This window comes from Aspergillus thermomutatus (genome assembly GCF_002237265.1).
Source record: "Aspergillus thermomutatus strain HMR AF 39 chromosome Unknown NODE_128, whole genome shotgun sequence".
Classification (NCBI taxonomy): Eukaryota; Fungi; Ascomycota; class Eurotiomycetes; order Eurotiales; family Aspergillaceae; genus Aspergillus; species Aspergillus thermomutatus.
The window spans coordinates 30,553-52,198 of record NW_020798177.1 but is presented as its reverse complement, the minus strand read 5'-3'; the positions used below and the strand labels follow the sequence as shown (position 1 = coordinate 52,198).

Genomic DNA, 21,646 nt, shown 5'->3' with positions numbered 1-21,646 from the left:
AGCACGGTGGTTTTCTTTCCAACAAGGCTGGAAAATATTGACGATCGATAAGGGCGGAAAGTGGGTTCAATCAAGAACCGTCACGAAATTCTTGGGCTGCACAGCTGCATAATTCCGCGACATTTGCATCAGACGGTTCTCTATCCATGCTTTGGTTCTGATATCTGCGACCTCGTATGCCACACGCAGCGGGAATCCCATTCTGTACGGCCCTAGTAGGCCGGCACCGCTGTATTCCACTGACTTGCAAATCTGATCTCGGAAAAAGGCGACCATAGCTTCATGTTCCCCAGGATAGCCAAGGGTCCGCAGGGCCTCGTGTATGATAGCCATATATGCGTGATAGGAATTGAATAGTGAGGCGATATTCAGATCGGAATAGTGCAGAACGATAGGATATACAGCGTCATCGGTTGATGATAGCCTTTCGTATGGAGTTGGTGCTATTCGGGAAAAGCGATTGTACCATAATGACAATTTGTTCTGCATCTCAAGAGTTCGGGTCAAGGTTTCGGACAGCTTCTTCCAGGTTGTAGGATGTGTCATGTCTGCTGCTTTGATCTCATAAAGCGCGTGAACAAGACTTGGTGCCAGTGAGAATAATTCTATGAATTCCTCTAGCAAATTTTCCAGCTCTTCGGAGGAGAATGAGTTGATGCGCTGCCTCATTACGGCGTGCCAGCGCTCTGAGGCCAAGAAGCATCTTTCCCCGGAGAACAGAGAGTGCATTATCTGCACTCATGTCAGTCTCACGTTGTATCCAGAGCATCAAGGCCACCCACAATCAATCCTCGTGCGGCTTTGAGTAATGTGTTATCGAATGGGTCCTTATAAGAATTTGGCCCACGAATCTCGGCTAGCTGGCTCACTGCTTTTGCATGTTTCATCCATGTATCTGGATCTTGAGTATTCGCAAATAGCTAACTTAATCAGATGACGTCGCTTCTTTTGGAGGGTAGATAATCAGATCCCTACCTCGTACAAGCACAGAAGTAGCACCGCGCAGAAAATATCGGAAGACAGACGCTCAGAAGGGGCGTTCAAAGATTTCCGAAGTCTGCTCAGAGCCTCAATGTACGCAAATCTGGAATACCGCGAAAATTGGTCATTCTGCAGCATCTTCGAGATATGGTGTGCTGTAAAGCATCGAACAGTCGCATCCAGGGTTTTGTTCCGTCCATAGATGGATGGGAGACTACTGAACCATCTGGAAACAATGTGGATTGAAGTCGACGAGTAAGGCTGAGAGAGGTCATCGACTACTGACGAAAGCCCTTGGAGGACATTAATCGTTGGGGAAGACAGCGTGGACACCGGTGTACTCGGTATCATCGATCCTCTGTCGGTCTCGTTGTTTTCTCTCATCGACGTGCTCGTTTCAGAATCAGAGCCATCGGTTCGAGGTACTCGTCGAGAACGATAAGGTTTTCCCGCTTTGAACTTGAAGTTCCTGAAATAACCCGGGCATGGCTTTCCATATTTCTCACACCGCGCACAGCCCGGAAGTCGCTCGTCGCACTACATTATATGTCAACGGCGTCGTGGCCTCTCATTCTTGGAAGACAAACCTTGACGCGACGCTGGACACAAAGTAAGCAGCCAGAGCTCCGCGCACCCGCCATTTTTAGATGAACAAGGATTTCAGACTCCTATTGACTATTGACGGGTAATTCCTGTAAAGGATGAGGGGATGTTGGGAACTTGGGAATACGAGATGGCGAAGTGTGGCTATGGCGCGCTACAGTGACTAAAACACCATTTGCACTGTCCCCTTTTGGCCTAGCCTAATTATTAGGCACGTGCGTCGCAGAAGAATAACCAATCATCTCGTTACTTGTCTTAGATCCAGATATCATCACTTTAAAATAAGAGGTACTGACAGTGATACTGACATGCCAGACACAGGCAACTGCTCACCCTTTTGGTCCTCAAAAAATATGATTTTCCTGCGAGGACAACCAAGGACGTGACCCTGACGGAGCTGTGCGGAAGGCCCAAAGGTAGAGGCAACCTGATCAACCACAAGCCGTCCAAATGATATTAATAGATAAAGAAAGAAAATATGGTTTTCTTAGTGCGCATCAAGAACCTCAGCAAAAATATTGAAAAATATGTACAACAGCCGGGATTCGCTGGTGGTCACCCACTCTACTACTACTAATCGGCCGGCATGCGGCTCGATGGATTGCATAGGGATGGAAGTTTGGACTTATGATCACTCTAATTAATTAGGATGTTGTTAGTTTGTACACTACATTTAGGGCTTTGCGTAATGCATCTATCTCTTACAGGTTCAAACCTGACTGGCTTGAACTAGTTCTAGATATACTAGATTAGTATCTAGCAAAATTCCTGATAATGCATATTGTTCATAGCAGTGTATTCTCAAGATGAAAGGTAGGACGAAAGAGGAATTTATTTATTGTGGTGTTACTTTGTCGCAGCATAAATGTTTGAGATAGTTTCAGCGCCCATCTCTTTAAAACCAGTAATAATAACCAACATGCTTCGGGCCGCGGCTCCACTGTAAGTACTAAGCAAGACCCCCGGATCTCCCGGCACTCGGCACTCGGCACTCGGCACACGGGAGTCGGGAGGCGGGAGGCGGCAGTAGAATGGAGACGATCTAATCACAGGAGCATCGATCTTATCTTGATTTCATCACTTTACTCCATAGTCCGCGCTGCTTACTCTGCTGTGTTTGGGTAATCTCCTTCTGCCAGAAACCCTAAGTGTACTCTATTTTCACTATTACCCACTGGCCAGCTACATCAAACCTTTGTTTAATTCTCACATAGCCACTGTTTACTACATTAGATTGCATACTAACAGTCTAATGTCCTGCCTGTCTAAGACCTTTACACTGTTGACTTAAGAAACCCTAAGCAGTGGAACGACCACAACACCAAGAAAGCAAGAGCTCATATCTTAGAGAGTTGAAGCAACCCCTGAAGCAGATCATCATTCTCTTTAAACAAGTTATAATGGTGATGAGGTTAGGAGACCCCAGGAACGAGCATTCTCAACCTGAGCTCTGTCAGAGTTGCATGGTCTAAAACAACAAGTGACAATGAATTTCGATGCCTACCATGAAATGTGCGAAAACTCCCTTACTCTTCTTTGGTGTCGAGACCTTTGGCTCCAAAAGCATCATCCTTCCATCCCTGGCACTATTGGCTTCCTATTCAGGAAATCATGACTCTCTACAACATCCGCCAAGGAAAATGCTTGCTGAATCCCAGTCATCCTTCCAATATACCGACTGCGATCTACGATCCATTTCCGCTGAACGTCCGATTCCACAATGCACCCAACCGTCAGCAAGGGCCAGAACAAAAAGTAGAGCCCGGCAACCGTCGGAATGCCACTGGCGGACGGATCGCGGAATATATCTTTCTCAGTCTGCAGCAGATCGCCTGAAGACATAGACACAAGGCCACAGAATTGAGGCACCGTACCTAATACCTGAAGTATCAAGTTCTGCATTACCTCGAAGGAAGATCGATAACAAGAAGCATCCAATAGAGAATACCGTTCGGGAGTTGTTGCCAAAATACCACGTAGTTGGGTGCAGATTTCCTTGTGTAAAAGTAACCGGCAAGTACGCAGTTTGTTCCAGATGGCGGCTATCCAGACATCAGGGTATACTCGGTAGGAAGACCCAAAGACCAGCTCGGATGGTTCATCCAGAGTCATTGATCGGAAACGCCATTGAACAGGAAAGTCGCCGGCGAGCAAGACGAACTCGCGATCGATGTCCAGAGCAACATTCAGCAAACGGCGACCACGAAGAATATTGAGCTTGACATCGGCACGAAATTTGGCAACTTTGACTTCCAAGTCGAACAATCTCCACGCCGGGTCACTGGTATCCAAATACCTTGCAGTCAATTGACGGATTGCGATGAGTTCTGGTGGAACTGGATAGGAGTGCAAAACGGAGTTCACCGAGAGACACCAGCAGATATGCAGGAACAGTTGCTGCCCCCGCCGGGACTCGAACATGCGATGGCCTCGCAAGTGGATAATCGTCATTGCGCCTCTGATATGTGCATTGCAATGTGAAAGCGACTGTGGATTCCCCGAGGTAATCGTCTCAAACGTGCTGAGAAGTAGGATCGAGACGATTGTGCTATCATTGGCCATTTCCTCTCGTGATGACAACGCAGTGTTGATGAGCTGGAGAGCATGTCCGTATTGGCGTCTGGACTCCTCAAGCAGAGCTGGATGTTGGAAGCTGTAAGCGTACGCTGCGAGTGCGACAGCACTCAAGCTCACGAAGAGTTGTTTCCTATTTCTGACATCCTCACCAAACATAGAAAGATACTCGTAGTGACCCCGGACACGGCCACAATCACGGAATACGTGAGTTGCCAGAAAGAAGTCGATGGCACGATCGGCGATGGGTCGAAGGAGTTCTCGCGGGGGATTGGCACGGCATTCGCGTGCTTTTACAAGAGCTGTAGGCTTTCTGCTAAGCCTTTTCTCAATATTTGATCCAAGATGTCTCGAATCCGCATAGCCACAGTTCCTTGGATCATGGTGCTGGAACATGCGGTCAATGGCGTCTCCGTACTGCGGACATTTCCATCCAGCTTTGAGACATTGGCCGCAAGCTGGATGCGCTTGATCGCACTAACAAAGGTAAGCTATAATTTTAACTTAAAATATCGTGAAAAGGACCTTGATTTTGCGCGTCCTACACGTCCGACAGCCCTTAGAGAGTCTCCCATGACGGACCATTTTCGGGAACATGTATCGATGATGAACGTGAGACTTATTGCGTCGATGTGGACTCGGACAGTTGATTTACTCGGTCTACATGGAATATGAAGGAAACTAATCGCCAGAATTGAGAGAGAGTGGGAAAGGATAAGTGAGAATGAGTCGAAAACGTTGATCAACAGAACCCACCAGAGATCAGCACTAGACCTTTTTAGGTAGGTATCGCGGGATAGCCAACCAGCTTCAAGACTTATTGGTCTGCCCTAATCAAAGATGAAGAAGTCGGGACATTAACAGCGCCTTGATCGAGCACGGACGGATGAATGGTCAAGCCACTTGTAATCGTTTCCAGGGAAGATGCTCCTATAAAGGTGAAGTGACCCCCCTCCTCATGCTGTTACTGGATCACCTACCGCACTGCAACGCGTCGACTCTACATTAGGTACCATGGATTTTGATACAAAGGTCTTCGTGGTCTTCGGAGCCACGGGTATTCAAGGAGGTTCAGTCGCCAAGGCTATCCTGGATGACTCGATTGCTGCAAAACAATTTCGAGTCCGAGCTATTAGCCGAGATCCAGCCAAACCAGCTGCAACGGCTCTTGCTCAGCTGGGTGCCGAGGTCATCAAGGTCGGAGCCTGTTACATACAGCCTGACTTGATGATAGACTGACAGTCGGCAGGCTGATATGGAAGACAAAGAATCCCTGCGTACGGCTCTGAAAGATGCCCACGCGGTCTTTGTGGTGACCAATTTCTGGGACACAATGGACCCTCTGGCCGAAACGAGACAGGGAAAGAATGTTGCCGATATTGCCAAGGTAGGTTTATACAGTCTGCTGTCTTTGAGGAAGAAAGCCATCTGACAGATACAGGAAATGGGCGTCAAGCACCTGATCTGGAGTAGCCTTCCGAACATTTCGCAGAGTATCATCATCCGCCCATGTCTCAAAGCATAGTCTGACAGGTGACACAGTCACGAACGGGAAACTCACTGCAGCCGTCCACTTTGACAGCAAAGCCCGCGTCGACGAGTACATCCGTTCCCTCGCGATCCCACATACCATCGTCCATCTCGGCGTCTACACCTCTTTTCTCTTAGAGTCTCTGGTCCCTGTATCAAGCGACCCTCCCTCCTACAAACTGGCCTTCCCAGAGCCAGCTCATCTCAAGGCCGCCATGCCACTCCTTGATCCCTCCGCTGACCTTGGTAAATTCGTCAAGGCGATCCTCCTGAGCCCGGGGAGATCTTTCAATAGTCAATTCAACATCGCCGAGAGGTATTATACTTTGGAGGAGATGATAGATTTGATGAAAAGTCTAGGATTAAATGTGGAGTTTCAGGCTATCGATCAAAAGACCTTCAAGGCTAGTCTTGCAGCCAGAGGGTGGCCGGACTTCTTGCAGGAGGATCTGGTGCAGGTGATCCAGTATGCCGCTGAGTATGGATACTTTCAAGATGAAAGAATTGAACAAGCTCATGAGGTATGTTCTTAGTGTGATCTTTTAGCGGACATTATGCTGATGTGTGCATGTATAGCTTGTTTCCCAGCCGCTCACTTCGCTGGGAAAATCACTCAGTGAAAGTCCTGACTTTGCTAAGCTCATCAAGTAATGCACGTTTAGGGACAGAGAGATTGTATTTAACCTCAATGGCGTACTATTTTGGTATTCCTTAGAGAAGCCATCAGAGCAGGGGAGTGCACGGAAAAAAATATCATACTTCTATCTCGCCCCTCTCTAATTTTTCTAATAAGAGCAAGATTTGCTCCAAGGCATGGCTCTTGTCTCTTTTGCACCTTGCCCACCGGTCAAATGGCTTCAGCAGATCGAACCTAGCTTCTTCCAGCAAGGATAAATCACCCCGTGGGTCTCGCCTCCGTCTCGGGCTTTGGGCCTCTTCGCCCGCCTGCTTTTCACTAGTAGTCCCTGAATCGCCCGTCTGTGAGTGGATCGTCCACTGACAATGAATCTTCATACCTAGTCCTACCTCAATCTCGGCAGCCAATCAATCTTCGAGACTTGTCAAGGAACACTCAGTGATCACACCAGACTGTAGGTTGTAGGCCAAGAAAGAAGTCGAGTCGGAACTCATAGTACCAGTCACAGTGATCCGCGATCCGGGGTATAGAGATTGAATCATGAGCGCATGATTGTGGAAGGCTTGGAGGATGGTGGAACGCGATAGACCTCGAGGGACGTCTTCTACTTGGTGTTGCTGGAGGGTTTTGTACAGGACTGCTGAAGTGAGCTAATGTTTTTCTGTGGTGGATTGTATGGTGCGTACTGGAAAACATTGCGTCAGTTCGTAGGGGGTAGGTTTCCGGTCAAGTTGCTTGGGCACACGAGGAGACAGACACAATAAGCGACAAGAGAAGCTGTCTTCAAGTGTTCTGTACATGACGTTTCAAACCCCTTTATGTGCTGTGTTCCCCGCAATGACGTGCTGGTCAAGACTGGTCAAGATAGCACGATCTCGGAAGAACAGACGTAGGGTAGATCAGGCAGAGGAGGAAATCTGAGGAGGGACAAGTCAGTGAAGGATTTGATAAGCCATACATCAAGCACCAGGAGGTGACACACGACCCACGCCTTGAAATTATTGCCATCCGGGTTTTCCATAAGACTGACAAACCAAATAATTATGCATAGTAGTTGCTCTACATCTGCCCCCTAGAGCCTCCTACTGGGCATAAATAAGCACTATCTCTGTTAGCTTGGTTCAAAGCAGGCTCGCTAGAAGTGGGCCGCCTACTTGGGTTGGTCCTGATTTCCACAGTTCGGTTATGCAACTCTAGGTCAGACCAATATTGAGAATGACTGTGTACATCTTCAACTCTGATGAGGATTGGCAACCATCCATGAGAATTAGTTTGTGTCCAGTGACAGTCCCTGCTAGAGATAGGGAACTGGGGACGGCGGCCCAATATATAAGCCGTGTTTGAGGCAGCAATGACGCTCGGACAGGCATGCTCCATGGAATAAATACCAGGGGGCACAATGTGCGTTCAAAGCCTCGATGATTCACTGAATTCTGTCATTTATATTACTTATCATTTCACCGCGTTCTTCATCGATGCCGGAACCAAGGGATCCGTTGTTGAAAGTCTTAACTCATTATGATAATCAATTCAAACCGCATACCTTCAGAACAGCGCTCATGGGGGAGCTATTGAGCTCATCATAGCCATTCCAGCAATCGAGGCCGATCTAAATGCTATTCTCATCCAGAAAGACATCTTTGCATTAACGTGGAATCTATATCCTTAGTTTCCCATTTCCTGGTCCTACCACCCAGACACTGCTTTCTAATGAGCTGTCTTAAATGACACATCTGGTCCCTGAAAGCAGAACGCTCGGATCTGTGATTGCCTCGATGAGACGATCCTCGGATATAAACGATAATCCTGAGAGTATGGCGGCAAAAGCCCGGGATAATTGAGAAAACCACCGGCCTCTGTTATATGGGCACTCCGAAGGTCCCGATGCGGCATTACATTCTTTGAGATTCTAGAGGTTCCTTTTGATTACTTACTTGTAGCTAGCTCAATCTACCGTCGCGCTTCTCCATGTCACATAAGCTAGCAATGTTCCATGCACTGTTTCGCCGCAATGTAAGAAGAGCCGCCTGCCTCGATTTCTACTTGCCCTATAACTAACTGGGTAAAATAAACACGAATTATGGCCGATGGAGGAAAAAGAAACGGTGAAACCCCGAAAATCGCTTTCCCCGACGAAAAGCAGGATGGAGTATAAATACAGCGTCTTGAACTGCACCGAGTAAGTTTCTTTTCTTACCCCTCGAGTCTTCCTTTTCTTTCCATAATCCATCCTGCCACAGCATGCAGTGGATGTTCTATTGTTTTATCCTCGGCGACCTCTACGCGCTCTATATCCGATTTACAACAGGAGAATGGTCGTCCCTCGCACGGTACTTTCTGGTCTGCTCGCACTTGGCCTTGTGGGCTCGGGTCTTGCAGGCAATACTGATAGCACTGTGACCTACGAGTCCCCCATCATCGAGTCCTGGGAGGGTGAAGAGACGAACCTGACCATCTCGTTTGACGTCGTGGGCGCCGATTACGCGCACCTGTACAATACCACCAACGTCCTGGCTGCGCGCACCGGCATCACCACCAAGGTCTCTGTCGCCCAGATCGCCAGCGTCGCCTCCCAGGTCATCATGACCGTCGGCTCCGCCGTCACCATCTACGAATTTATTGCCGAGATCATCAAGGCGAAGTCCGACGCTAATTCGTGCACCCTCACCTACGGCACCGACTCCGACGGCACCCACACTGAGGGCTACGCCTATAAAGCCACCACCACTGGCAACAATTGCGAGACTACGGCCGAGAAGAAGACACTTCTGTCCGCCACGGAGAAGTGCGCGAATGCTCTGCACACCAAGGGGGCGGTACGGGGCTGCTGCACTATGCACCACGGCGGGACCTGGAATGGCCACCTCCGGTTGTCGGGCGATCCGACTAACTATCCGGTGACGTCCGTGACTTGTTAGAGAGAAAGAGTTGGGCTGAGCTTGTATAGCAAAGTGGTAAAGGAATAAATTAGTAGCAATGTGGATTTAATTGAGCTTGGGCCTGGTGGAGAACCAGGACTTAGCTGACGTGGACTGCATATCGACTGGAGATTGAGTGGTGACGGTTGGACTTTTTTTACTGGTAGGTGGAAGTAGTCCAAAGCTAGTTGTTCCCAATTCGAATGAAGTACGTACGTACTATCGTGGGTGAATTGAATAGTCGTACTCGTACTCCACTTAGGGTTCCGCAAGAATCGATTCGGCCGGAAAGTACAAACTCAGCTTCAAAGCCATCATGCCATAGCGTCAGGCTTGGACCTCTGAAGTATCATCATTTGTATGCACATGGCAAGATCAAAAGGGAAAATCTTCTCTAATGTATAACTGAGAACAGGCATGTGCTCAAAAAATCTCCCCATCTTCTCATGATACTGAATCATTAGCGCCCAAACCCTGCCACTCAGCTCCATCATGCGCATATCTAGCTGTGAGTGATGCGCCAGGACATGCCTAATTAACATCTAGTTTAGCAGATCCTTGCTATAGTAGATGGGGATGCCAGGGAAGTACTTGAATATGGAGGTTATGAGGAAGTAGTTGTCGTTGACCTGGCAGATGGAGGGGTCTGGGTTGAAGCCAGGGATTATGGGGTTGCAGAACATGGCGGGCATGCTATATCTCAATATTAGATTGAAAGTTGGGGGAAGGTGGGGGATAAGGATTAGAATGCTAGTACTGTGAGTGTGAGTGTAAGTTTATTAGATGGTACAGGTGGCTTGAAGATATTAATTGATTTGGCTAGGTGAGTGAGAGTGGACGGTGGGGAATCTGAAGTAGACAGAATATCTGTGTACATATACTACTACTAATTTCACTGGACTTGGGCTGGATTTGGGGGAATGCGCGGGAAATATTGTTTGTGGACTGAAATGTGGTTTGTAAGGTTAAAACTAAGGTTGATGAGATGAAGAATATCTAGTGCTGAATTTCGACTGAGCTTGTTTCTCTTGTGTGATACCGCATATAACTACAAACTATCTCGACGACCCTGTGCCTCAGCCCTTGGAAACCTCCTCATCACCACCCCAGCACTAAACGCCTGATCCAACTCGGCAAATGACATATCCTTTGTCTTGGGAACCTCAAACCACACCCAAACTGCTGTGATAGCCGTCAAAGCCGCCCACATAAGTACTGCCTTGGCCCCCAGATTCGCCTGGTTGTTATTAATCAAGTATGGGGTAATAAAACTAAACAGCCAGTTTGACACTGCATTTGTTAGTGTACAGAGACTTTATGTTTTTATGTGCAGCATAACAGAGCTTGTTTTGCTGCTTATACTCCAGGACATGGTGCTGATGGTTGGTGCATAGACCAGCTACATGAAGTTGATCATGATGGTGATGTAAAGCATTACGGATTTATAGGCGCTGAAGATACCAGCTATGCCCACTGTTAGGAGGATGATTAGGTTGACCAGGGTACTAGTGAAGAGCATAGGTTGGTGACTGATATAGCCCATGGCAATCCACATGAGGACATTGCCTAGGAGGCCTGTGCTGAAGCTGCCTAGGGTGAGTTTAAAAGAGAGTAAGAGGCTGAAACTGCTGATGATAAGGAAGTAGAGGGCCTATGCATACAGGGCAACGCTGCTGAATTGCTGGATGAGGAACATGCTGCAGGCGATGTGGGTGTGGTGCTAGTTGGGCCCATGGAAGCAGTTAAGGTAGGTTTAGGGCATACTTTGGCTGGTTATGGCTTCTGCAATGCTCTCCTGTTGGAGGGAGGAGATGGCTAGGGAGATATTGTATTGCGGGGTGTGGAGGGTCTTGAGGCTTTTCTTAGCTGCTTCCAGTTTGCCTTTGTGCATGAGGTAGTGCGGGCTTTCAGGGAGAATGGTTAGGAAGAGGATAATGGCGCTAGGGAATGCCCACTGCGCAGTGAAGAGGACTTTATAGGCGGATGGGCTCATGATGGAGTATTATGTGCTGCTGATTGCTATTGTGGTCATTTGGCTGGCAGAGATAAAGAAGCTAGTTATTGTAATGAGGGAGGACTGGATTTCGATTAGAGTGACTTTAGAAATGTATGTGGGACCCATGGAGAGGAAGAAACCCATGGTGAATCCATTAATCTAGAGAGTTGGTATGAATTTGACGGTGGCTGATTATTGGGGGGGGGGGACTTACAATCTTTCCTGCAAGAAGAACACTAGCGCTCCCAGCAATATACTGAACAGCCATACTGATAGTGGAAAGGATTGACCCCAGGAGCATACCAGCCTTCCTCCCCCAGAGGTCCGAAAACGTGCCGCAGACCACCCCGCCGAAGATCATTCCGACAGAGGTCATGGCCACCCAGAGAGCATTCCATGTGGCATCAATCAGGAGCTGCCCCTGGTACCCGTACCCAAAGACCATCTGGAAGGCCGGAAGAGCCATGGTGATAGTGTTGACGCCAACATCAAACCCCCAGAGCATTGAGCCAATGCAGCAACATAGGGAAGAGAACAGAATTTTCCGAGACTCCCAAAGGACTGACTGTAGTTAATGGCTGGGACTCTTGGGCATCCGGCCCGAAAGAAAGGTCTTCCACATGCTTGTTGTCTGCTTCTGTATCTGCGCTCAAAGTAGGACGGGCCATGGTTGAATGGACAACTGGAGGTTGTAAAATTGGAACCTTGTAAATACCCAGTGAAGCACTGGGGCCATTCAAGGGTGATTGGCAATTATATAAGTGGACGGGTCGACTGTCTCTTCAACTTTCTTGCCGACTGCGTCTCAACTCATAGGTCGTCTGAGCTATTTGGGGCTTTATGTACAGGATAGAGGGCAGATAGACCTCCAATCCAATCAACCTGGTTCTATACAGAGTTCATTCCATCTATGAAGTGCTTTTTGAGTCACTAATCACAATTTCACTAGCAGCAAAGGAACCTACACCTTAAAGTGCAAAATGTATCAGCGTCATTGGCTACAGATTGCCCCTAAGGAAATGTTTCCTATACCAGACCTTGTCTGTGATTGTGAAGGTAGACTGGAAGGCCCTATGTCAATCTTATTGACTGTCAATTATTTAGTGTTATCAATCACTACTATGTACATGATTGTTGTCACTAGAATAAGTTCATGAACTGGAAGCACCATTCAGCTGGCTCCACCTTTATTAATATCTAACCTTGTGGATATAAATCCTTAATTGGAAGTCCACAAGACTGAAGATTGTAAGCCTTGTTCATCAGTTTGTTTCATGCGTAAAGGTGATGACCTGATCTTTAGACACCTAGGAAGTCATCACTCTTGATATGCGCTGAAAACACATTGATGAAAGATGTTCTATCCACCAGCCCCATAAATTGCACAGCTGAGACCGCTTACATTAGGTAAATTCTCCGGAAAATGCCCTGAAGATATGAGACTTTGCAACAGTTTGCAGATTAGCGCTTACGAAACGCATAGACAGGGCTCTTGGTACAAAATCGGACCCTAGATCTAATGCAATAAGGTTTGCTACGCTCCACTCCCGAACATGGACGGGCCGAGTAGGTAAAGCTGTCTCAGAACGAGCCCGGCGTAGCGAGCAGGATATATCTCCGCCTTTCGATCTATCGAGGTTTTCGCAACGCCAAGTTGTGCCCTCGTGTTGTGCCCACATCTGTCTCATCCTGTCTCGTCTTGTCCCATCCACCAGCGTGCCGCAGATATGCAGGACAGAATAACTTCTGCCTGATGCGGGGTCCCGCATTTTGGTACCTTTTAGGCTGCTGCCATAGAACGATATAATTGCAATTGAAGCAGGCACGAAACAATCAGGCCACATATTTCATATGATCTATCACTTGATGATAGCGTAGTTAATTATAGATTGGCTTCTTACTTCGTATTAAGCACAGATAACTTTACCTTGGGCAAACATTAAGACATTTTGGTAGCGCTAATGAGAAACGTTGCTACTTCGAGGCTTCGCTAAAAGTAAATCTAATATATGTACTCCTAATTATGGAAATCCTGACACATAGCTCAAGTGCCTTACGGAGTATAGTGAATGAGATCACAAACTATGGATTGTTTATCTTACTACCAGTGATGACTCTATATGAATACTCTATACTTACCATATCTTAGTCTTGAAGGTACATATTGTCAAAGTATAGGAGTTACTGAAATACTATTAGTCTATTACCCTGAAAGAGTGACTGTTATAACATTATTTTGATAGTTGTGAGTTTAGATACACTCCCTTCATCCTTTAAGTTAGAAAATTGACATTATAAGACCCTATGTTTGAATCCCAGTAGCTATAGTAAGAATAGGGCCAGAGCCATGATGCTACATAAGAGCCAGAGTGGTACCATAGGGAGAATCTAGAAAGGGAAAAAACACACTATATACACTCAATGCTCTGCAGGCATTGAGGGCTCAATCCCTAGGGGGCTGTGCCAAAGTATAGGAGTTACTGAAATACTATTACCCTAAAAGAGTAGCTGTCATGATGTTATTTTAGTACAGTGGTATAAGTTTTCTGATATATATTCAGTCACTTCGACCAGGTAAGCCATGCTTTTTCTTTTTTATTCGCCATTCCTGACGGTGGTTCAAACGATAAAAATCTAGCTTTCTTGTTTTCCCACTATGCCTTTACTTTTTTCGTGCGCTCTGATTGCCTACTTATATATAAGTAGCTCGATATTTTTTGACATCGTTCATTATTTCCTTCATCAATGGTCCACGTCGCAATGGAAAGCCCTGCAATGGCTTTCTCGGTGTCATCAATTTCACCATCTCTACTACAATCGGTCCTTGAACTTCAATCGCCGATACCTACTGCAAAATAGCTGCATCGCGTTACCCCTTGAGATGGTCTGCCTGTCTATGGGAGGCCTGCTGGGATGGTTATTCTTCCTGCAACTCGCGAGACTTAATGACAGAGTAGTCCAATGCACTCCACTGATAATCGTCCTTGCAGTCCACCTCATACGGACGTTAGTGGTGATTTGTATGAACGGCCGAGACTCCAACCATGTTTCCTATAAAACAGTCCCGAAAGACCCTCATTGGCTGTTTGTTGGGCCTCAGTTTCACGCACTACATCATGTTCATCCAGATCGTTATATGAGCTCGGTGGTCAAGTTATTTGACTGGGTAGCGGGGACTGCCTACTCTTTGCGAAACAAGAATGTTGCCATCACAGGAGGTTCAGGGGCGTTTGGATCCGCGATTAAACGGCGGCTACAGTGTGAAGAAGTCAGGAATATATATACATTGAAATTCGGCACCCACTGGACGCATGAAAACTTCAGCCATGTCGGACAAGCCTTGGACGAGGCAGATATCCTCATCTTGGCCCACGGCACCAAAGGCAAGGACGCCATGGATGCGAATTGCAACTCAACCGTCCGTCTTATTCAACTTTACATGGAGCGACGAGTCGGCCGAGAAGACCGCGATAAGATAATTCCAGAGATCTGGTATGTGGGCAGCGAGATTGAGCTGCATCCTGCGTTTGGAATCCCGGGCATGCAACGATATTCTACCTCGAAACGGGCGTTTTTACCCTACGCCCGTGCCCTATATGACGATCCGCGGATAGTGTATCGCCATATAGTCCCCGCTGCCTTCCAGTCACCGATGGGCAAGGCTATTGTTTCCCCGGAGTGGGCTGCGGGTGTAATGATGTGGTGGATTCGTCGCGGAGCCCGTTATGTCCCGGTCACTTACACGGGGATTGCATACCTGAACTTTTTCAAGTTCACTTATTGGGTCCGTCCTGACTTGGACAAGGTAGCAGGGATTAATAAAGTGTACTGATAATGGAGTTTTCTATCAGCAATGCAAGAGTCCCTTATATATACTTACCGTTAATCGGTGGTTAATTTGATATTAAAATCTAACAATTCATTAGCAGCGCAGTCTGTTGAAATAATAATTCACTTGTAGCATAGTAGTCGCGTAATCTACTATGATGGGCCAGCAAAAGCATAGTTATCTAGGCTAAAGTCAGCTTTCTAACCTAATACTAGCATACTAAGAGTTGTAGGCTTAGAAGTGCAGCTAAGAGAGTAATACTAATAGAGTTGCATAACCGATAGCCTAGGGAATTACACTGGTTGCGGTTCCCTCCCCCTAAAACCTCTTTAAGTTTGATTTAGCGCAACCAGCGGGTCAGACTAGATGATACTGAGGCTACTGTATCTATAAATGATCGCAGCCAACATAACTCTCTACTATCTAGTTTTGGTTGTCCATGGAGGAAGCTATTTTTCGCGTCCTCTATCCTATCTTTCATTTTCACTGCCCTAAGCGTGAGTGCGCGTCTTCTAGTTGTAATTTACATCCAGGAATATGGCTCTTCTGCATATCATCTTATCATGGATTTGGGCGTTAGGATTTGGGAAACAATGAAGAACTGTAGGTGATGACACTGTTTTCTGGATATTCTGTATAGGACACTTCAATTGCCAACAGAATACTGATGTTGACTACTTAAACTTTTCAGGTACTGTCCTGCACTTGCTTCCCTGAATAGGCCTGGCGCGTCATCTCTTCAACCCGCCTACCAACTTTATGTTCTTTGTAGGTGCCCGATCCTTACACCCCTCCTGTTCGTGGAATATATTCTCAGGGCCTAAAGCGGACTCTCTTCCAAAGGTGGTAGTTGTAAATTCCTCCCATCACCCTTAGTGACTTCTATGGTCTCCAAATCAATACCGTGTAACAGGCGCATCTAAAGTGGAACCCCGGTAGTTATATCTGTTAGCTTATCTACGCTCTCGTCCATAGCGTTAAACAGGAGTAGAAAACGTTTACTTACATTAACAGCATGTTTGCCATATATGAACTTTGGATTCAGCGATTTGTTGTATACATTGGCACCACAGGTCCCGCAAAAGAAGATCTGTATAGTATGCGAGCCGAACCGATATTCCTATACAGCATTGTTCGTTCATATTAGCAATTGCTTCAGTGGCTCCAAACGATAGAGTATAAGTATTTGAAGGGTAGCTATAATAGCTGACTCATACCTTGAGCGAATTCGTCCCTTGATAAATTTCAATATGATCCACGAAGGCGAGCAGACTGCCTGCAATGTGGCAATAGCTACCTAAGAGACTTCTTTAGTATAAAAGTCAATTTCGTGTGTATTATGCACCAATGTACATACAGTTGCAAGAGACTACCGTCAATTGTGATAATGGAGACGGGAGTTTCGCAGAGAAACGCACAGCCTTGCAATGACAACTTCCTTCATAGGAGACTTGAGTCGAGAGATGGATAGAATTCTTTTGTTCAAAATCCCTAGATGAAGCCATTGTCGAGACCGCAAGTTTTGCGTTAGAGGTCTCTCACTCTTTGTCGTGCCAAACTTGCGCTGAAGCAAGGTCTAAATTCTTAGAGGCAGCAGACTGGGGAGTTAGAAGGAAGTTAGGAGTGAGTCCTTCTTAGCTGAGATTAAATAAGTATAAAGCACGAGAATATTACATGATTGAGTATAGTCTATTCAACAGCGCTTCAGTTGAGCGATGGTTGGAAGCTGTATCTGAACGTTGAGAGTCTTGTACATCGCTGGTTGGGACTATGGATGGAATTTGCTGTGATGAGCTGAGGCTTTGGTAGTTCAAGGATTAGTGATCTTGCTGTGCACCGAGTGCAAAGCCTTGGCCTCCTCGACTTGTCAGTAACCTAATTGAAGAAACTGATGAGTTATCATTCCCGAGCCGAGGTTCACCTTCAACCTTATTTTGCTACTTCTCATACATTATAGGTCAATAAACTTGAGCATAGATTTAGTGAGGTTGGGAGCCATTGTTCGTTCCACCACTGGTGTAAAAGATTAGTTATTAACTAGCCCAACAGTCCAAAAAAGCATGGATCCATGACCACAAAATCAAATTCAAATCTCAACAATATGTCGTGGGAGGCTTTTCCCCTGGAGCCTCAATCCATATATCTGCGAAGAATCCCACGTTGCATTGATAGTAGCTGATAGGACAGCGACTTTAGCAACAAACATTTCAAGGGTTATGTATGGGGCACATGGTAGTTTCGACAATGCATAGGTATGGTTAAATCCCTATTTGAATGTAGTACTTCGATAAGTGACTATAAAATGAATGGATCATGAACATCAAACTGCAGAGCGAAAAGTTCACCACCCAATCGTCATTCCCGACCCGGATTGGCAAATATCCTCTTACAGACATTGCAGGTCGCACCGTGTAATCCTTCAACTACTGCTCCCTAGACGAACTATGGAACTAAATGATACCTTCAGCAATCCTGCAACATCACCCTTAGAGGCATTGGGAATAGTAAGCATTCTGTGCCTGGCAGCTGTACGGAGACTGGCATTGGGTTGGTCCCGTCCAGCCTATCCCGCCACACTGTCCCCAATGAGTCTGTGTGGGAGAACCGGGGGAAGAACTGGTGGTTGTAGTGGTGGTTGTAGCGGTGGCGGTTGAGACCGAAGTGGTAGAGTGTATGCCGTTGAGAACACTCGCGACAGAGTAGTACGCAGGCTTAGCATTATAACTGCTGTCAAAGAGATCCGGTGTCTCGCTGGAGCGCCAGGAATCCTATTGCGTGTCTCGAATTAGGAAAGATTGCACTGACGATTAATCGCTTTTGCATCCTGCATCAAGAAAGGGAAAGCTAGCATACCCGGTCAGATGCACCCCATGAGGTAATGCCCACGCACTTGGGAACATTCAAGCAAGCTTGCGCGACCTGGAGAGATTGGGGGAGTCAATATCTATTTTGTTGATGGCCTTAGCCACCATAAGAGAGGAGAGGTCAATGCTCACTGCTACATAGTCGCTTGGGGATGCCCCTGCGATGTCCAGCTCGGTAAGGGCGACCTCCTCTGTTCCGGCCGTAGCGAGTAATGCAAGAGCAGTTTAGAGATGTCAGCAGGCCTATACCAATAAATAAGGATCTTAGAATGAGATTTGTTGTAAAAAAGAGAAGAGGAGAACTTATGCTTGGACACCAGAGCCCTGACCCGCACTGCGAAAATGATATTAGTCGTTACTTCTTGCTTGGAGTGTCTGGAATCTACCCACCCCAGATGCGACTCGGATCCTAGAATCAGTGCGTGATCAGTTGAACAGCATCATATGAAGAGGACAGAGATAAGTCGTACCAATGCCATCAATTGGGACCCCCTGCGCGATCCATTGCTTCACCTGATTGACAACTCCGATAGTTTTCGAATATGTGGCGGAGTCGAGGCTATATGTATCATTCAGAACGAACACTCCGTAACAAGAGTAACATCAAAATACTAACTTGTAATCATTCACATAGAGTTTGGCATTTGGATCAGCAGCGCGGGCGGCCTGAAAGGCTATCTTAATGTAGTCAGGGCCAATGACATTATAGAAGCAGTCCTGGCGCAAGCTGCCATCCTCATTGAACGGTTCATTCACAACATCCTGCGAGAATCCAGGTTGGATCAGAAGTAGACTGGAAAAAGAGTAGAGAGCACTCACCCAAGCATAGATCTTGCCCTTGTATCGACTCACGACCGTGTTGATGTGGTTGGTCATGGCATTGGTGAGTGCCGTCTTGTCCGTGATCTGACAGACCCAGCTGGGGATCTGGGCGTGCCACACTGGAGTGGTTTCAAATAAGCACTTCTCACGCTCGACAGCTCCAAGCGGAATTCTATACCTAAGTTATGGCCTCTTATCATCTTCCCGTTCTGTTGAGCCCAGTTAACCAACCAGTCTGCCCCGGAGAAGTCAAAGTTGCCCTGACTAGCTGGATGGTTGTCAGCATCGTTTGTCGGAGTATGTAAAGAGCAGAAAGAGCCACATACGCTCAGTTGCATCCCATTTCATGCTGTTCTCCGGCGTCACTTGTCCAAAGTCGGCTTTATAAATGGCGGGATTCTGGGAATTCTCCGTCAAGCGGCCTTCATCAGCACACTGGCCCCAGAACTTCTTGCCGGCATTCTGTATCAACGTGTTCAGACTCGGAGAAGCCTGACGGCGATGAATGGACGTGGCCAAGGCCAAAGGGAGAAGCAACAACCCAGTCACTAATCGAACCATGTCTATTCTTGATATCAATCTGTAACGAGAAGTCTGAGCTCTGAGAAGAATGATCCCTTGATAAGCTGGTATAAGAAATGGAAGAAAAGATTCCTCTTTGCTCTTTATTTATGTTGGGTACTATAATATTAGCCACCCAGAGGATAAATGAGTTCTTAGGCTAATTCTCAGAATTAATATCGATCGAGAATGTCAAGGTTCAAGCCGTACTCGGTATGGCCGACAACGTCACGTTTACCAAATTGATGCTAAAGAGGCCAGGGAAAAGTGGCTCAAACTTTCCATTGACTGAATGCCTTCTTTTCAAGGAACTATACAAGGAGAATAGACCATCACTATCATAAGAATTCTTCTCTATCCCTCGAAATCCCGAGTTATTTTCTCTCTCTTAAGTTTTCACATGAGCTTCCTGGAATATGATATCCATATGTCATATTACAATCTCAGAAGATGCAAAAGCTTAGCCAGGCGTTCAGCTCACGTTCTCATGCCGAATCCTGGGTGTCTTAACATGAAACTCGGCCTTCTCCTTCCGTGACTAGACAGGGAGACTGAAACGACTAGCCATACGGGGCACTTCCCAGAAGGATTTGATTAGGAAAAATCCCGAGCGGGAAGCGATCCGTACGTCCGTATAATGGTCAGGGTCCGTAATGTATGCTCTGCAGATATATAGCACGGCAATTCTCTTTGTGATCCCATTGCCGAGCAGGTGGAGATGGTACAAACCCTGCAATGTTTAATTCAGGCAGTGTTCAAGGGTCTCACCTCCTGCGCTCCATTTCGGTGGGCTTTGTCTCAAAAGGGCTCTCTGCATTTGTGCAATGGGAGGGAATTCTGGATAAAATTGAGACGGCAATATCTCACTCCCCCTCTATGTCCAGTATCCATTTAGCCATCATTCTGAGGCGGAGAAGTGAGAATTGTATGGACCTTGTTCTATTCATCCCCGAGTTTATGGCCTACTGGGTAGCAGCCGTTGTGATTCAAGATATAAATACCTCCCAGCTCTTTTCGCGAAGCATGGTTTCACTCACTGATCTTGCTCCAGAGTATCTAGGACTTGTTAATTTCCAAACCGTTTCTTTTGTCCAAGATTAAGTTGGGCATTTACTTAGATCACAATGAAGCCTGTCGGAAACATGATGGGAGTTATGCTCCTTACACTGGCTCTTCCTGTCCTGGGTCAGCAATCCCTCTATGGCCAATGTAAGTCAGCGACCCTGTGATCCCATCGATTTTTGATCTACTGCTGATATGCCGACTGTTAAAGGTGGTGGCATTGGCTGGAATGGCCCTACCCAGTGTGCAGCCGGTGCTTGCTGCAGCTCTCAAAATCCTTATTATTCCCAGTGTCTCCAAGGGAACTGCATGCCGAGCACCACCACCACTCTGATGACCACCACGACTACGTCCATCACAACCAGTTCCTCAGCTGCCTCGACAAGCGTCTCCCAGGGATGCGGCAAGTCTCCGATGTTGAGCAGCGGAACGTACACAACCACCGTGAACGGCGTCCAGCGCCAGTACATCCTAACACTTCCCTCCAACTATGACCGCAGCCGACCCTACAAGCTCATCTTCGGCTACCACTGGCTGGGCGGAACGATGCAGGATGTCGCGGGAGGGTCGTACTACGGGGTGCAGCCGCTAGCCAACAGCGCCGCCATTTTCGTCGCCCCGCAGGGGCTGAACAATGGCTGGGCCAACAACGGTGGGGAGGACATCACCTTCACCGACCAGATGCTGGCAACCCTCAAGGCGGACCTTTGCATCGATGAAAATCAGATCTACTCGATGGGGTGGAGCTACGGCGGGTCGATGTCTTACGCCCTCGCCTGCGCTCGTCCAAATGTCTTCCGCGGGGTTGCCGTCATGTCCGGGGCAAACCTCAGTGGGTGCAGCCCCGGTACGCAGCCGGTGGCATACTATGGCCAGCATGGGGTCTCTGACTCGGTGCTTCCCATCGCCCTTGGCCGCCAGATTCGAGACACTTTTGTGGCTGATAATCACTGTAGCGCGCAGAGCCCCCAGGAGCCCGCAGCGGGAAGTGGAACGCATATCAAAACCGTGTATTCTGGGTGCTCGGCCGGTCATCCGGTGTGGTGGATTGCCTTTGACGGTCCACATGAACCCTTGGCCACTGATGCGGGGGCAAGCGCTTCGTGGACTCCGGGCCAAATTTGGAGTTTCATTTCACAGTTTAACTAGGAGGGGAGTTGCTTCGGTAGATGATGAAGAAGGACATCAGGATGGCGAGTACCTAAGTGTTCCACAATTTGAGAGGTATATCAAGGAATGCAAACAGAGTATTGCATGGTTGAAATCTAT

General features: G+C 47.2%; 7 protein-coding genes across 7 annotated transcripts; 4 read left to right on the top strand and 3 right to left on the bottom strand.

Annotated features, from left to right (window-relative positions):
• Positions 1-66: 66 nt before the first annotated feature.
• CDV56_105574 (uncharacterized protein) lies at positions 67-4,554 on the bottom strand (the record flags this gene model as incomplete). Its single annotated transcript, XM_026759193.1, has 6 exons — positions 67-732; positions 783-920; positions 976-1,518; positions 1,569-1,580; positions 3,208-3,458; positions 3,558-4,554. 6 exons carry the CDS (start codon positions 4,552-4,554, stop codon positions 67-69), a joined length of 2,607 nt encoding a protein of 868 aa, XP_026613425.1.
• Positions 4,555-5,172: 618 nt separating this feature from the next.
• CDV56_105438 (NmrA/HSCARG family protein) lies at positions 5,173-6,339 on the top strand (the record flags this gene model as incomplete). The annotated part of the gene is made up of 4 exons (XM_026759057.1): positions 5,173-5,355; positions 5,408-5,549; positions 5,701-6,209; positions 6,265-6,339. 4 exons carry the CDS (start codon positions 5,173-5,175, stop codon positions 6,337-6,339), a joined length of 909 nt encoding a protein of 302 aa, XP_026613424.1.
• A 2,298-nt stretch (positions 6,340-8,637) lies between these two features.
• On the top strand, positions 8,638-9,243 carry CDV56_105206 (uncharacterized protein; the record flags this gene model as incomplete). Its single annotated transcript, XM_026758825.1, has 1 exon — positions 8,638-9,243. The coding sequence occupies one exon, from the start codon at positions 8,638-8,640 to the stop codon at positions 9,241-9,243; it is 606 nt and encodes a 201-aa protein (XP_026613423.1).
• Positions 9,244-10,642: 1,399 nt separating this feature from the next.
• On the bottom strand, positions 10,643-11,705 carry CDV56_105023 (uncharacterized protein; the record flags this gene model as incomplete). Its single annotated transcript, XM_026758642.1, has 3 exons — positions 10,643-10,833; positions 11,008-11,197; positions 11,454-11,705. The coding sequence occupies 3 exons, from the start codon at positions 11,703-11,705 to the stop codon at positions 10,643-10,645; spliced, it is 633 nt and encodes a 210-aa protein (XP_026613422.1).
• A 2,556-nt stretch (positions 11,706-14,261) lies between these two features.
• On the top strand, positions 14,262-15,071 carry CDV56_104733 (uncharacterized protein; the record flags this gene model as incomplete). The annotated part of the gene is made up of 1 exon (XM_026758352.1): positions 14,262-15,071. One exon carries the CDS (start codon positions 14,262-14,264, stop codon positions 15,069-15,071), a length of 810 nt encoding a protein of 269 aa, XP_026613421.1.
• Positions 15,072-18,235: 3,164 nt separating this feature from the next.
• On the bottom strand, positions 18,236-19,315 carry CDV56_104357 (uncharacterized protein; the record flags this gene model as incomplete). Its single annotated transcript, XM_026757976.1, has 7 exons — positions 18,236-18,266; positions 18,323-18,341; positions 18,403-18,491; positions 18,549-18,694; positions 18,752-18,873; positions 18,933-19,022; positions 19,081-19,315. The coding sequence occupies 7 exons, from the start codon at positions 19,313-19,315 to the stop codon at positions 18,236-18,238; spliced, it is 732 nt and encodes a 243-aa protein (XP_026613420.1).
• A 1,124-nt stretch (positions 19,316-20,439) lies between these two features.
• Positions 20,440-21,526, top strand: CDV56_104135 (uncharacterized protein; the record flags this gene model as incomplete). Its single annotated transcript, XM_026757754.1, has 2 exons — positions 20,440-20,524; positions 20,589-21,526. 2 exons carry the CDS (start codon positions 20,440-20,442, stop codon positions 21,524-21,526), a joined length of 1,023 nt encoding a protein of 340 aa, XP_026613419.1.
• Positions 21,527-21,646: the final 120 nt, after the last annotated feature.